This window comes from Siniperca chuatsi, linkage group LG16 (genome assembly GCF_020085105.1).
Source record: "Siniperca chuatsi isolate FFG_IHB_CAS linkage group LG16, ASM2008510v1, whole genome shotgun sequence".
Classification (NCBI taxonomy): Eukaryota; Metazoa; Chordata; class Actinopteri; order Centrarchiformes; family Sinipercidae; genus Siniperca; species Siniperca chuatsi.
The window spans coordinates 16,451,746-16,468,801 of record NC_058057.1 but is presented as its reverse complement, the minus strand read 5'-3'; the positions used below and the strand labels follow the sequence as shown (position 1 = coordinate 16,468,801).

Genomic DNA, 17,056 nt, shown 5'->3' with positions numbered 1-17,056 from the left:
CTGGTAGCTGACCAGATGTTAATAAGCAATCAGTTATATTTGGCTTCATCTTACAATAATTCACTGCTACTAAAACGTATTTTTCTAAGAAAGGGATGCAAATCCAAAGAAACTTACAAAAATGTAGTTGTTTTACATTAAACTACGTTTGACATTTTGGGAAACCCTTATTCACTTTCTTGCCAAGAGTTAAAGAGCTTTCTTACAAGGCAACCAGTGGAGACTCCAGGAAGTTTCTGGCCCTGACCAAGAAATAGTCCGGCAGATAAACCCCCAATAAAACTGTAATTTGTTGTTCTTACACTTCGGTTTGTTTAAGAATTAAACACGTGAGATATAATATATGTGTTAATTGGTGAGCTTTAGAGGTGCTGGTAAGCGGAATTTGTTACCCTCAGACAGAGCCAGGCTAGCTGTTTCCCCCTGTTTCCTTTTTTTATGCTAAGCTAAGTTAGCCAGTTGCTGGCTGTAGCTTCATATTTAGCGTACAGACATGAGATTGGTATCGATCTTTTCATCTAACTTTCGGCAAGAAAGTGAATAAATGTATTTCCCAAAATTTGGAACTTTTACTTTATGGCTTACATCAATTGCTATAGTCTGAATAAAATTGCAAAACTAATATAAAGAGATTGTCGAATTTCACTACTATTCAGGTGCATTGATTGTTATACCATATCTTCACTCACTTTGTCTTCCTTCCTTGCTTTTAGGGTTGTTGGAGGAAGATAACAATAGATGATTCCATGCCATTTGATAAAGAAAACAACCTGCTTCTCCCTGCCTCCACCTGTCAGTCAGAGCTGTGGCCAATGTTGTTGGCTAAGGCGCTTATTAAAGTGGCCAACACAAAGTGAGTTACTGTACATTCCAACAGAAACTCTATAAGCATCTCAATACTGCCCCAAGGAGTTGGGAAACAGTTGAATAAGACCACTGTAACACTACACACTGTGCACACTTAACCCAACCTAACACTGTACGCTAACCCTGCTTAAGTAAAGCAGTATACAGGGTGGTAGTATTGCCCAATTTCAGATGAATTTTAATAAATACATACAGTGATTCACCAGTAATATGCAATGTCATCACATCTGCATGAACAAAATGAAAATAGGTCAATGACTCTTTTCAAGTCTTGATGATTTTCAAGAAAGTTTTGAGCCTGTCTGATCAAGGACATGAAACCAACAGAGCTTTATTTTAAAATCTAGTCAGCGGAACTATGAGGAAATGTTTGTAAAATGATGCACAATACACCTAGAATTTTTCCATTTCATGTACTAGTGCATCCATGAAAAAAAACAAGTGCTTTGAATATGGGTCTCCCTGTTAACATACTGTATGGTGTACGTTACTAAAGGAGAATTTTAAGGGGAAATCAGGGTTCTGGAAGTAAATTTCATAGCTGATACGTACCTACATGTTGTACATAAAGAAGTGAACTAAACAATTTAAAGCTCACGCACAAGAACCCCCACAGAGTGCCTTTTGCTGACTTAACCAAACCTTCACCAGACCTAATCTCTGCCTTGGGCTGTGTTGAATTTGGTGACAGACAGGCAGTGTGCGTGTCTGTGATGGGGCAACATGGCGTGTGTAAAGGTGGCTGTTCCAGTGTCCACAGAAGGTTGAGACATAAATGTTTCATCCAAGACAGGAAACAAAGGGGCCTTTCTCCTGGTGAATCTTTTATGAGCCATAGTAAAAGTTCTTCATACTGAACTAGTACCAAACCTTACTCAGGTGTCTGCTGGGGTTCCTCAGAAAAGCGTTTTTTCTTTTTTAGTAAAAAGCTGAATTTGAGGGCTCCTTCACTTTGGTGCTGAGTAGCTTTTTTGTAGTGGTTATGGACTGTGGCATTAAAGATCAAGTTGTATTGATTTCACTTCCTCGGGCGTCATGACTGTGGACTGGATAGGTTGGCCACAGGATCCCAAGAGGACCAATTAGAGCTGCTGCAGCCATCTGTTTCAGCTGAACATTGTGTGTGAAAGATACATACACACTTTCACACACTCTCCTCAAAATTACTTCTAGAGACTTAAATAATAGTTGCAATACACATAAGACAAATTTCAAAATGTAGAACATAAGCTGAGTCTGTTGTCACACAGACAGTAGAAAAAGTCCAGGCTGGTTAATACAACACTAAACACTGCTATTGACTTGTTGCCCTACAGTATATAAGCTTGTTGTCGTTTGGTAAATTGGTAAACACGATGACCATTTAAGGCACCATCAAAAGAGTCAATTTAAACATCCTATTGTTGCAGTATTTGTGATTCTTCAGTATAAATTTTCATCACAAACACTAATATTTTTGAAAAATAGTTCATGACCTTTGTTGTCATCACTGGTGTCATTCCTAAATATGATGTTAAAATAAAGACAGAAAACAATAGAATGTGACATCCATTTTTGTTGTCAGTTGCCTAGCAACAGCATGCTCATGAGTGAAACCGCTTGAACGCCAAGCATATTGTGTGCGTTTTCACATATTGAAATCATAACCTCACAAATTCCATTTGACAACTGTGCCAGTACCATTATAGGTGGTTTGAATGGAGTCTCTAGTTTGTTGCACATTTGTCTTTATTTTTATTTAAACAGTTTTTTGTGTGTTTGTTTCTCAGTGTAGTGGCAGAGGTCTGCGGGGAGATGGGTGAGTTCACCTTTATCCACACCCTCACCGGCTGGATCCCAGAAATCAGTCCTATAAAGTAAGGTCCTCATTGGTCGACTCCACTCTTATACCTCTGTCTTCTGCATCTCTTGTTCTAAATATTATACATACTGTAGGTGTCCCCCGTCTTTGTTAGTGGGGTTGACAATCTCTCTTTGCTTTTATATTTCCTCTCTGAAAAAAATAAACTAAGAGTGAGAATCAAACAGACTCATCTCTGGCAGTTTATCTAAACTAAAAACACTCACACAGTCTGACAAACTGTGCATTTGTTACTCACAAGTATACTATTTTATAAAGTATACTGTAGCAAAAGCATTCAGAGAACTGTATCTGTCTACAGTAGTATGGAAAGTCACACTTTGGGAGAAAATGATTGAGGTTTAAAATGGAAACGAGGAGAAATATAATAAAGGGGAGGAGAGGCAGTGTGGAGGATCTCAGCTTGTCAGTGATGGAACTTTAATGGGGCAACAGTGTTTGGGAGTGGAGCCGGAGTGTGTTATTCTCTATAGCTCAGTAGGTTAGCTGGTGTTAGTGGGTCGTCTGGGGAATCTATCAACATGTACAGGAACTGAGCATGACCGTGTTTGTTTTTCAGATTGATTCGTGACACATGGATTTGCAGTCTTATATGCACACACACACACACACACACACACTCATACTGTACATTCTACTACTGTTTAACAAAAAAACAGCAATTCTACCAATATTTTGGTTTTCTGCTTACGGCCTAGTTTATAGTATATACAGTATTGTGGCTGACACTTACAGTCAGCACAGATGAGCCATTGTTGTAATCCAGAAAACTGTATACAAAGTCATGTATATTTTTTTAATTAATTTGTAAATATAATGTTCAGGTGCATCATTATCAGTCACCGTCACTATCTTCCACAACCAGTGAGTTAACAAGTTGGAGAAACTATTTTTTTGGGTTGTCTGATTTTCTAGATTCCTCAGGCCTCTCTTGGTTGTAGACCTACTAAAAAAGGAGTACATGCTGTAGTTCAAGCCAGATTTCAACCAATGGACAGCAGAGAGAGCTGGCAGTTGTCAGCTCTGGAGACACAAACCGCAGTGGGAATATTTTATGTCAGATTTTCACATGTCCTCCTTACATTGGAAGGTCAGGAAAAGTGGTCCTATAAGCGAACAACAAAGTGTTGTCCTTCAAATAAAATAACATGACTCAATATCTTTCACTTGCTAATCACATAAAAACGATGCTCACTGATTCTGGTGTACTATCCTGCTTCACACCATCCTGTCAGCTTAAATGAGATGACCAATAAATCTGGCATGGTAAGGAGGCTAGGAACCTGCTCCAGCTTAATTCCTCACTGGTTTCTTCAGTATGTTCAGTCGTGTCTGGGAGGTTAAGTTTCCTTTAAAAAAGTATTTTAATGTTTTTATGCTGGTTTTTATGTTTTAATGCATTATGTAAAGCACTTTGAATTGGCTTTGTGTATGAGTGTGCTATACAAATAAACTTGCCTTGCCTTCAGTAAAAAATATCTTCTAAAGGATGTGTTAAAGTACAGAGAAGATTGTATTATGTACTTTATTTTCAAATGAGAGAGAAATGCTGATGTAAGAACTGCAGCCCGTTGTACTGCAAATAGAGGGACAGTACAGGAACAGGAACAGAAACAGCAATAGACTCAGGGCTAAGACAGAGTGCAGAAGCAGTAGACTTCATCTGATATCAGAGAAGTAATGGCGCTCTAAGTGTTGTAAGCTCAACAATAGACATGAGAGCTTAACATCAGTGCTTGTCCGCTTGCTCAAAAGTTATAATTTTGTATTGGACAAATAAACATTCACAAGCAAACAAATTTCCAGTCAAAACCGGCTTAAAATGCAGTTGGTTCCAATACTAAAAAGGGTATTTTAAAAAAATACTATTTTGAAATTTACAACAATAATGTAACCTGTAATTTCTTGAACCTCCTCTCAGGTCTGTATACCTGGGAAAAATCTGGGATTTCTTACAAGACACCATTCCCGTATTTACACACCCAGATGAGAGTTTGCCGGAGACAAAGCCTCAGACTGCAGATCCAGCTGCAGGGAGAGATTCCAGCCTTAATGAGAGCAAGAATCAGCTGCCAGAAGCAGAGAAAAGCAAAGGTCTGAATTATGCCACTGTCAGACACACACATACACAGACACACAAACACAGAAAGGCACACAATTATGCACACATGTATACCCGCAAACACACAGTACATCTCAGTTACACACTCTAGTACGGAGCATGACAATGAATATTTCATTGTCCTACAAAAACTTGTACTTATCAATGATTCCATTTTCTTATAGCAGTAATAACCCTTAAACCTTTGCAACATTCATAGAATTGCTTTGTGATTTACTTTAGGACTGGAAAAAACTCTAAGCCTAAGGTTACTATCGTGCCATACTGCAAAATACCTACATTTCTGTTGTTAGTCAGCCAGTGCCCTGCTGCCTCTTTCCTGTTGTTTCAAGCATCACTTCCTGTTTTACAAAGTTCATGTATTATGGAGCACTGGGTTAATGCATGTATGGTGGACTATAAATAATCCAGCAGAGGGAGCAGTGGCAGGGTGAATTATTTGGTGTTCCCGTAGGGCACAAGACTCCCAAGTCAAGTGTGGTTATGTGATGAAGGCAGGATTCAAACATGTCCTCATAAAAGAGTTTGTGGCTTGAAGTTGTTTCAGGTCATTGAGGTAGAGAGATACAGTAAAGCCTTTATAAAGGTTGTACAATTAATTTAAAGAATAATTTGTAATTCTTAAATAGAAATGGCAAAAGGTGGGATCATCCTCAGCATGTCATACTTGGCATTGTGCAGAATTTGTGTTCTACAAACCCAGTTAACGATTACAGAAACAAGTTGAACTTAAAGTGTTGAAAACTGAGTGTAAAGTGACAAAAATGTGGGACAAAATTTTCTTCTTGTATTATAATTTATATTGTCTTCAAAGTATTAACACATTCAAAAACATCATAACATTTTGTCATCATTGGGCAGCAGTGTGAATTAAATTTCTTCTCTCTTGCTCTCATGCTTACCCACCTGCTCTTCCTGACAGTAATCTGTCCCTTGTTCTCTCCTACATATTAGTCTAGCAGTGCGCCCATCTCTCTTCATCATGGTCCTTCAAATTGATTTTCCATGTCTCCTGGCCCATGTTCTCCTTATACAATATACTCTAAGATGCACCCTAGGGAGCAGGGCCATCCATAGATAACCTAGATACTCTCATGTTGCCTCATTTATACCTGTGGAGGCCAATAGTGCTTTCATTTTACATTTAATTTGAAATGTAACTTTCATTGTCTTTTATCAGCTTTACTTTTCATTGGTAGTTGGCACTAAGTTTCACTATATCAATATGTTTAATCAAAGTCAGTCAGCAATTTCAGTCTCTCAGTAAAATGTGTAGTGATACAGTGCGAGGTATGCAATATCAGTCAGAGTATATATTTTTTGTATGTGTGTCCATGTTGGAGTGTGTGTGCTTATGCGAGTTTGCATATGCCTTGGGTTTACCTGTACTTATGTTAGTCTTCTTTGTGTGTGTTTCTCAGGTACCCCCGAGGTAGTGGTGTGTGCCAGCTACTACCCTTTACAGCCACATAGCAATTCCTTTGGGTTCAGACAAATGGTATGTCTTTTCTCCCTTCCTCCTCTCTTGCTGGCTTATGCACACACTTGCTCATTCAATGCAAGTTTTCCACTACAGTCACACTGCTGCGAGACACATTTGTATCCATGAAAATTAGATTTCACCTGTTGTAGATTGCAGTCCGATCTTCACTGCAGATTTGGAATCATACAGTGTAGAGTTTCACATTCTGATGCAAATACTACATAGTCTGGACGACAGAATAATTTTTAATTGTCAAATTTTATTCAATTAACTTACACATAATAATGATTTTACCCTCAATGGGAAAACACATCATTGTGTTTCAATACTTTTTAAAATATATACTGTCTTAGTCACCTGTAGCACAGTAATGTGAAAATGTATTGAAGCCCCATAGTAACAGTGGGTGGCAGAGACTAAACATAACAGTGCTTATGACCCCGGGGGCATGGTGTGTTCTATTTGGACGCTTCGCCTCAACAGGCTTCACTTGTTGTATTATTTACACCCATGCTATGGCTAATTGGTGAACAGTTTCCAGGATTTTTCTCTGTTGTAGGTGTTATATCACCTCCACACTCTGATCTTGGGTCAGAATCCCCTTTTGACAGTTTGACTTGATTCAGCTGTAGAGTTGGTTACAGGTGACAGTAACTCTCAGTATGAGAATAAGAATCAGAATAAGTTTTAAACTGCATATTTAAATGTTCATGAGTGAGTACTGCATGTGTGTTTATTTCTGTGCATTTGTCTATATGCTGACTCGCAGGCTATTTCCTCAGAGTTTCTTCGTCAGTATGGTCTCTCCTTGCTGTACAGCCACATTGTCCTGTTGATCAGAACCCGGGCATGCCAGCTGGAGGCACCACCCGAACCTCCACCCGTGCCTCAATGGAAACTTATCCGCCAGCGCAAGGAGATCGTGGTCACCGATGAACCACGGAGTGCGTGAGAGACAGAGAAGGAGGCAGGAAATAAAAAATGTCGAAATTAAGTTTGGAAAAAAAGGTGGTGAAGGGGAAACCAGGAGGAGGATGCAGGGGAGGATATCAAACAAATAGAAAAGCACAAATTATGTGATAGAGTGTAGGTGAATGTCATGAATAAATATGACTAGAAAGGAAAGCGAGTGCTAATGCAAGAGATTTAGAACCTACAATACAGAGGGCATACAGTACCGCATGCTGAAATAAAAAAAGGAGGAGGATAGCTACAATATTTCTGTAATGAAAATAGCTGCTGGCTCAGGCATTTCTGACATCAGTTGATCTCTGAGTGAAACAGAAAATGCAGTAAAAAGAGTCAAGAGTGTGAAAAAGCAGTGCTGGCATGATGTGTGAGATTTTTTCCTTTTCTCTTTTCGCAGAGCTTGTTTTGTCAAAACCAGAACAGTTCATTGAAGTTGCCAGCCCTTTTCTCTCCTACTGTGTCAAGACCAGCGTTGGCCCAATCCCGGAGCTGTACGTACACTGAAATGATCTAAAACTGAGAAATTAAACGAGATGAGTCTCTTCTGTCGTCCTGCTCTTCTGAGCGTTCAACTGTATTGTACTGGTTAAAGAGTATTTCACTGTTCTGTAGCTAACCTGTGCTCTAACGTCACTGTGGAAGAAGGAAAGCAAGAACACAGCTTCCATCTAGGGATAAAAAAAAAGTACATTATGATGATCACATCACTCTTTTTCCCATCTTCTTACTGTATCTCAATCTCTTCTCTTGACACACAGGTAGCAAATGAAAAATGTAAACTATATGGGGATTTTTCTTTTTTATACTTATGTGCTTGGAAGCCTACAGTGTTATAAAGATTGGTTTGTTCCAACTTGACTATTACTATACTCATTGAAGGAAATGGTTGCCAACATTCTTAAGCTAAAAAAAAATCACGGATCAAAGCAATGTTACGGTAGAAATGCCGTTCTGGTATCATTTAATGTCTATAATGTCACATGCATGATGATAGATGATATGGTGTATTGCTTCTAAATATGTTACCATGAGATGCGGGTGTGTCATGATTATGATATGATGCATGTGCTGTATGTCCACATGCATGAATATGTGTCTTTCTGTGTCAGAGAGGCCAAGCAGAGCGCTGAGAGGAAGCATTCCTACGGATCTCCTCTGGTGTCCATTGCTGAGAAAGAGGAGACTGAATGCAGAGAAGGCCTTGAGCCTGATGCAGCTGAACGCACCACTAACTCACTGAACAGCACAACAGACAAAATAAAGGTACATAGAATTACTGTCTGCTGGGGCACAATGTTGATTTATACATTCAGCATGTGTGCATTTAACATTTTACAGAGTTTTGTTGTTGAATAAAGAACCTCAATTAATTGTGGTTCCCCTGAGCCATTTGTTGAAATACCTATGAGGATCTTTGAAATCCAGTGTTATGCTACATGTCTAAAAGATAGTAGCAGCTGTCCACAAAATGTTGTTGCCTCTTCTTGTTATTTCCTTGCTTCATTTTTTCCTCTCTCACCCTTCTGTCTACCCTGTAAGTATACAGTTGAAGGCTCATCAGAGTAGCTCTGTGTGTCAGTGACAACAAGGCTGCCATCCCCCAGTCTCAAAGTCACTTCTGTTGTCTCCCAGCCAGGCCACTACTGACCAGGGGCACATCTGCACTAAAGAGAGAACCAGCAAGGGAAGGGAGATGGGGGGGGGGGTTCAGAATAGCAGCACAGAGACAGACAGACACAGAGACTAGGATAGAAGCAAAGATAGAGAGGTATAAAGAGGGGGGACAGCTGTACCGAATAAGAAAGGAGGGTGACTGAAAAATGGAAAGAAAGACTATTGGACAGGGAGAGATTAAAGCGGTGCAGGAAAGAGAGGGAGATGGGAAAAGAGAATCTCTGGTATGTGATGGTAGTGAATGGGGCACGTGGGTTTCATACAGGGAGAGGTCGTGTACTGTGCTGATGAAAAAAGCAGCGCAATTAGATGGTGAGCCATCAGTGTCTGCGTCTCCTGGGGGGTTCATTATTACACTTCACTCCTAGCATACAGAGAAAAAATAGAGTTCATATTAATCGCCCTGTTGTGTAACTGTGACCAGTTATAGAGCGGTTAGGCTAGGGCAGTATGGACACGCTAATTTGATGTGTCGTTTGATGTGTATGTGCGCACATTCACTCATGTGGATTGGTGTGTGTATTTGTCACATGTGTGCCACATTTTTACTAGTGTGTGTTCCCTCTCTTCGCAAGCACATAGTGGGTCCTGTGCTGAGGGGACTGTACATCAAGTGAGAAGTATCAACCTCTGTGTCTAGCTCCTAGAATAGAAGAAAGTTGTGTCACATGATGTCTCTAATACCCTCAATGGCCTACTCACTCAACATTAGTGTGGGTTAAAGAATTAGATCCTGGTTTTGTAACTGTGCTGTTTTAACATCTAATATGCTTGGAATGTGTTTAATCACTAAATTACCAAAGCCCCTCCATGGTTTCAGTTTACTTGTGCCAGAGAACTACACTTCCCAAAGTTCAGTCTGGGCTCAGTGGGTTTTGTTGTGCCTATGAACTGTGAATAGCCTCAAAGAGATTTTTTTACTTTTTATGTATAAATTGGGGTACACTTCAAGGGAAAATGTGAAATCTGGAGAGAGTCTCTTGGAGAGCAAATACTTAACTCTGGCTGTGTAAAATAAAGCCCCATGAAGTGTGGGTTTAAAGAAATGCACCCTCTCCCATCCATCAACCCATGACTGTGATTTGATCACAGAAAGAAAAGCTTTGTCCTCCGAAAGCAGCATCCCAGAAGCCTTGTGTGTAAGCTCTATCATCTCAATGTCCTCTTAATATACACAGGTAAGCAATCTAATAAAATAGCATGCTGTGGGTGGAGAGACATACCCTGCCTCAGAGCTTGACTCAAAGTGGTACGCACTCTTGTGAAAACACACACATTTACATTGCTTTGTTGCAGTGAAAGTGTTGCTATAGTGGTGGAGAGGAGATCAAGTGTGCCTCCCAATCACAATGCCTCTTTCAGTCTGTCTGGGTCTCTGGGTACTTATTCAAATAAGTGGTGACTCACACAAACAGACACACACACTCACTCTGACTCATTAGAGAGTCTTGGCTGGGGTTGATTTGAAGTTACATGACACAAAGTCATAATTCTTATTCAGAGCTGAGTAAACTCTTGGACATTCACCAGGATTTTTCCTCAAGGGAGCATTATTTGAAAAAAAAAAAACTTCAAATGAAGGGGCCTGGAAGAAAGTTCAGCAAGTTGATACAGGTGTACCACTCCTTGCACTTGAATCTAGCTTTGTTATCAAAGCAGCAGTGATGCCCTTTTCCAGACCATATCATCTTCTGACTTGCTCATATAGAAGAATATATGGTATTTGAAGGATTTGATAATGACTCATTAGCTATATTTCTTTATTGTATTGGGCAGAATAGCATGAAATCAGAGCTGTTGAGTAATTCCCCTCTAAGAGAAATAACATGCTAAACAACATAACTCCTCATCTGTCACTGACAGTCGAAGTAAATTAGAGCTGGTATTCCCTGGTGGTGTTTTTAGCAGGAGAGGAGCAGCCCTTGTCACATTAAACTGTGTCTTGTGTCCTGTGGTGTTTGGCGAGAATGGCGCAACACCACAGCTGGCATGGAATCACTAGAGGGTGGAGGCGTATCTCTGGCAGTGTTACTCTATCAGCAACTCACTGTTCATGCCTCTCTAACTCCCTCTCTTTTTTTCTCTCTCTCTATCCCTTTAGGTTACTGCAGAGGACAGGAAGAAGGACAATGATGACATCTCCAATGGTAAAAGCTGTTCCTTTGCAATACTGGGCCCCTCATTTATGTTGAAAATAATCTGCACTGTAACTGTACTTAAGATTGCCTTACTTGAGGTGAAATATTAGGCTACCAGAATGGGCAGATGCTCCTTACTTCCGTTTTATTGGAAATGATGAATGTAGTGAAGGTCTTCTTTATTTGACTTGAACAGAATCTGTGCAGCATAGTCCAATTAATGTGATTAGAAGTATTTGCATCTCTTGCCTCTCCATTTTTCTCTCCATGCTTCCATCAATTGGCCAAGACACTTTGAAGAAGATGGGACTGAAATTATGCGTTATGACAACCAGCCAATTCCCTGCCTTCTTTCTGCCCCCGTGTAGTTGCTTAGTAACACCTGCAGTTTGAGTTAGCAGACCACCATTGCTCAGCGGCAGAGACACTGGCCCTTGCCGCCTCAGCTTTCTGATCAGACTTCTCGCTTTGAGAAGAGCTTGGGGGCAGAGCAACTGTGTGTGGTTTTTTTTTTGGGTGGAGAGTGCGTCCGTGTGCATCTCTCATCTGTCTATGACTTTGCTCTGTCTGTATGCATTGAGATAGTGGGAGTCAGTGAGTGGGAGTATGGATGTGCATGTGCGCTTACACCATGCCATTATGTGGGAGTTTGGCCAATTTGGCACACTGTGTTTTAGATAATGATTTGAGTCTAGGATAACTTGCTATGAGTCACAAGAGGAAAGGCATTTTGTTACTCGCAGCATTTTGAAATGGGAGATTTCACAGGCAATTCTATATCTATTTGGTATGAGTGGCATGAAAAGCACCAGTCAACTTGGATGAAGGACATGTTTTTCCTATATGAGATGCTGCAGATTTGTATAAGCAATAATGAATGATGTTAAATAAAATAGTTTGCTTTATAATCCATCTCTCAGCTAGGTGGCTGTATACTGCAAACCTACTACCTTACACCAAATGTCTAACCCAACAAAAAATGTTTATAAATACATTTATAATCACAAATTGTTTCACCCTAAAGAGTGGAATTTGAACCTTCCTTCCAGATCGCCCCAAAACGGCAAAGAAGGAGCCTGTAACTGAGGAACTTTCACCTCCTGTCAAACCCATCCTGCAGGAGACCTGGGTGGACCTGGATGACTTTGCTAAATGCTTTCAGTGAGACACACACACACACACACACGCACACACACAGACAGAAAAATGTACTTAGGCACTGCAAACATACCAATAGATAAACATAGACAGTTGTGAAAAAAGGATGTTTGAGGGGCCTAAAAAAATTATGTGATCAAGATTAGAATTGCTTTTGTTAACTAAGCTCAAAAATAACTGGCACTTATTTGTGTGTTTCTTCCAGGATTCTCTTGGTATTCCATAAACCACAGATCTACCCACATCATATCCAGAAATCTCATCTTAAGGTACAGTGTATATCACGAAATAACCCAGTGACTAATTTTTGCATATTCAGTCTCCAGTGCTGGTACTTTATAAGCTTTCCATTTATTTTCCCACATAATTCCATGCGTTTGTGGTTTGGCACATTAATGCTGTTTTGTATTGGATATATTGTTAACTTAGCTGTTGATGTCTGCAGAGCACCATCTTGTCCAAAACTGCAACAGGCACCAACTGTACTGGATCATCTATGCACTCTCTTACCACCGGATCCCTCCATGTGTCATCTGCAGTAGCAAGCCCTGAAGTACACACATACAAACACATACATGCATGCACACCAAGAATTGCACATGTGTGATTGTCATGTGTGATTCAACCTAATCCTGTACATAGTAACCACTAATAATAACCTGAAGGTGCCCTTTGGAGTTAAGGATACACAAAACGCATTGTGTGTATCCTTGAGGTCTAACATGTGAGTGCATTTCCTCTCTCATAAAATATTTGCAAAGCCAATTTTTGAAAGTAGAAGTATGTTGTATCCAGAATTACATCCATGTTTACTAACTTGCAGTCTCCTTCTACACTGCCTTTGCTGCATTTGTTGGCGTGTTACTGCCACCTGTAGATGAGTGGAATAGTGTAAAACCATTGGCAGAAAAAATAGGATTATTTTCCAGCACTTTATGGTGAAAATCACTGCCTCACTTGAATATAGAAAACTTCCTAAGTTCATCAGCTTCAATTTGATCCCAAGATGACCTTTCTATCTTGAAAATTACATTAGCTGTGGCTGAAATTCTTCACTATACCTCAAATCAGAGAAAACAGAATTTTCAGTCACTAGCCTTCCATATGGGGTTAAACATATTTCTTGCATCTAACAATATGTTCATATGTACTGCTACTACTGCTATCTGAAGTGAAGAAAATGAAAAGTAAATACTACAGTAGGACATCAAATGCTTTTAAATGGTATTCAAAATATTTTTGGTGTATATACACAGATAGCTTGTCCAAAACAATACACTCAAGTAGTGTACAGTTACAGTACAGACTAGCATGTGATCAAGAAGCCAACCATGAATAGTTCTAATTATTACAAATCAATGTGCACACCTAAGTACTTAACATTTAACAACAGACCTAGATAAACACTCTAAATACAGCCAAAGGGAGGAATAACAACAGAAAAAGCTAAAAACAAGGGTGCATCAAAGTCCCCGGTGCCCACCTTAATTTAACCCCTTTAAAATTGTTTTATTTTGTCATTGCCATACCCAAATAAAAAGCTTGTAACAGAAGAACTGTAAGCCCCAAAAGCATGTATGATGACTCAGTTAAAAGGGAACATGCTCTAGTTTGTGAATATGTGCTCATTTAGTATGGGACTAAAACACAACCTACCACTACATCAGCTCCAACATGAAGGAAAAATTATTTTTTTGGTTCTCGTCTTCAGTAAGTCATCTTTGAGTAGCATTAACGAGGCCATGCTCAATGTTACAATTATGAAAATCACCACATACCAAATTTTAGACCTGTGGGCCAAACTTTATGGGAGCTAGTGAGTTTTTAATTTTGGTGTCACTGGTGTCCTCAAACCACAACCCTGATCCGGTGTATGGCCAATCCAATGGATTTTAACAGGTTAATCATCATCATATGCATCATTTTCATCCTCTTCCTCATCATCAACCATATTTGTATGGATTTCATCAACTAGGTCATCCTCATCTGTCCTCTCTTCAGCCAAGACATCAACGATGGCTTTGGGGATGACGTCGCCATCATATCATAGTGGTTATAACTTGCCATTTTCAGAGTTCACATGAAACCCATGGTCAAGAGGGGATGGAATTTCTGGGTAGTGTTCATGAGCCCTTTTCCAGATGCATACTTGGAAGTTGACTCTTTTCATGTGCTGCAAGAGGACCCTCTTGCAAGGTGGAAAGGTTGAAAGATCAATAGAGAGACCTGGTCGGAGCTCGAGGCTTGAGCCACAAATATTCTTGACCTTAATCTCTCTTGCCTTAACTTGCTTGACTTGAGGACCAAAACCATAGAGGCGACAGGTGAACTCTTCAGCACCACTGAGCACAAGCTCATTAAGCTTCCCCAATGCAGCAAAGATCTGCATGAACTTTGAATTACTATTCAGAAACTTGATCGGTCACACCTTTCCTTTGCCTTTGAATGTAGAACTGCAGTCGGCACCAGTGAAGCCATGCAAGGCTAGCAGAGCTGAAATGTGTTCTTGTGAATAATTTTCAGCCAGGTGGTTGATATTGTTCAGCTTATCTCCCATGTCAAAGATGATTCCAGCTGTGAATGATTTGGCATAATAGAGGAGAATGAAGAGTCTTTTGCTCTGACTCTGACTGTTTTGATGTGAGACATTTTGGTTTTGATATACTTGATGTAGATGATCAGCCTCACATAAGTTTTTTCATGGTTTGAACAGTTCTTTTGACATCACTCCAGCATGAGATTCCATCTTGAAAGCTTTACCAGCCTCTTCGGAGGATCTTTTCCATCAAATCTGGAGAACTTCAGTGCTCGAGAAGTGATTTCTTGTTTTCATTATTCGTGAGGGAAGCTTTCCAATCTGCAGGTCGATGAACATTCAGACCATTGGCTAAAAACCATTCACCACACGATCCCTCTCAGCTGATTTTGGTGAATAAAGACGGTCAACATAAGTGTCTGTGCTGAATACTGTTTGAATGAGGAGTTCCCATCTTGAATAAAACCACATTGGCTAGGAGAAGGGAGCTGTGCATTCTTAATATCTTTGATAATATAGTTCATCCCTTGTGCTTTGTTGGTTTTGGTTGGTTTGAAGCCATCAATTGTTGAGATGGAATATGGCATCAGAGTCAGGGGATAGCACATCAGGTCAGCGATGCTGATTTGTGACCTTAGTAGCTGTGATTTGATGAAGATCTGAAAGATAAATCCACTTGTGACCTTATACTGGATCACTTTCTGATTTGATGCCACAAGTTTCCTTTTAGGTGTGGTGGAAGTCATCGTCTTGAATTTGTTCCTCTTGATAGATTTGAGAAAAAGGAAATTTTTTGTATGAAGTCAATCACATATCTTTTTGAGTTTGACCATTTTTCAGAGCATTCAGCACATCATAGCACACCTCTTCTGGCATAGCTGCTCCTGAAGACAAACTTGAGAAGTCTGAGAAGTCTGAGAAGGCTGAGAAGTCTCAAGCTGAAATGGGTTGATAAAACTCTGAAAGGCTTCTATTGTTTGCTCACCTCGGCCGCTAATCATATTCCACATGGCCTCTACAAACTCTACAAACAGGATGTGACGTTGGCTGGCTTCATAATTACTTGTGATTACTACACAGATTCCAGCAGAATATGTACCAGAACCTGATTTTGTTTTTAGCCATTTCATAGCTGTCTCCTCTATTGTTTTGTTGGTATGGCAGTGGTTGCCTGGGATATGTGATCTGGCTATACTGATTACTCCAGTGCACAAAAGTTTCTCAGAACCAGGTTGTGTTTCCTCAATGGGTTCATGAAAGTATCCAAAGTATGTGACAAATCTAGCATAATTCTGCTGATCTAAGCAGAAAAAGAGGTCTGTCATGGTGTTTATGGCAGCATTGAACCCATTGTAGTCATTCATTTTGATTGCTCTATTCATTGACAGGACGAGCCAGATGCAGTCCATGTATTCCATCCAAAACTGGCCAGCTTCTCCCAGCCCCCCATTTCTCTCTGTTTCTTTGAATGAATGATATTCTGCTATGCGGTGAGACATATCAGCTGATGATAGAACTTCAGTGAGAGTAGATTCATTTAGGGTACATTTTTCCAGAAAAGCAGTACCTTTATGAGGGAGTGGTTTGTGAGTTTCCAGATACATGTCATAGAGAAAACTCTCAAGAGCTTCTAGCATGGACTTGTGTGTGTTCATAGCTTTGTCCCAATTCTTCCCATCAGTGACCGCAGCCACATGAGCCTGTGGTGATCAACTTTGCCTCCAAAGCCACTTTTACTCATACACTCTCCCAACAGTATCTTCTGCCTATGCCTTTCAAGTATGCTCCACAGCAATGAAATGTACCAATGAGGATGATGTTTTTTTTTTTTGTATTTTTCAAATTCATTCCATATTATAGGGTAGGCTTTCATGCAAACCCCTATTACCCCCCATATACATTTGATACAAAATTGTCCCAGGCACTATGGAAGACTGCTCCATCAGGTTGTCTCTTGATAATATTAGAGTTGCTGATTAATGAAGCACTTTCCAATTTTGAATTTGCCAGAGCCATTTCAAGTTCAATTGAGTGTGTGTATGACTCACAGTGGCCAAGTTTATTTATCAGAGTGGTGATGCTCTTGGATCTGAAGAGATGGCGTAGTGTCATACATAGCAAGATGTGTTTTTTCATCTTTGATTGACCTGATGTAACTGCTCTGCAGATGTCTTGAGAAATGGATATTGCCAGACTTTCCTCCCAATATGATGGATTCTTCTTACCACAGACTAGTTTTAAAACAAAT

At 39.9% G+C, this 17,056-nt stretch overlaps 1 protein-coding gene across 1 annotated transcript in view; it reads left to right on the top strand.

Annotated features, from left to right (window-relative positions):
* The window catches only part of adgb (androglobin), a 48,178-nt gene that overhangs the window by 5,210 nt on the left and 25,912 nt on the right, over positions 1 to 17,056 (top strand). Inside the window, exons 6-16 of the mRNA XM_044169371.1 lie at positions 714 to 853; positions 2,637 to 2,723; positions 4,650 to 4,822; positions 6,272 to 6,348; positions 7,103 to 7,277; positions 7,700 to 7,793; positions 8,412 to 8,565; positions 11,078 to 11,123; positions 12,164 to 12,275; positions 12,478 to 12,541; positions 12,718 to 12,825. Coding sequence (XP_044025306.1) covers positions 714 to 853; positions 2,637 to 2,723; positions 4,650 to 4,822; positions 6,272 to 6,348; positions 7,103 to 7,277; positions 7,700 to 7,793; positions 8,412 to 8,565; positions 11,078 to 11,123; positions 12,164 to 12,275; positions 12,478 to 12,541; positions 12,718 to 12,825 — 1,230 coding nt within the window. The remainder of the gene's footprint in view (positions 1 to 713; positions 854 to 2,636; positions 2,724 to 4,649; positions 4,823 to 6,271; positions 6,349 to 7,102; positions 7,278 to 7,699; positions 7,794 to 8,411; positions 8,566 to 11,077; positions 11,124 to 12,163; positions 12,276 to 12,477; positions 12,542 to 12,717; positions 12,826 to 17,056) is intronic.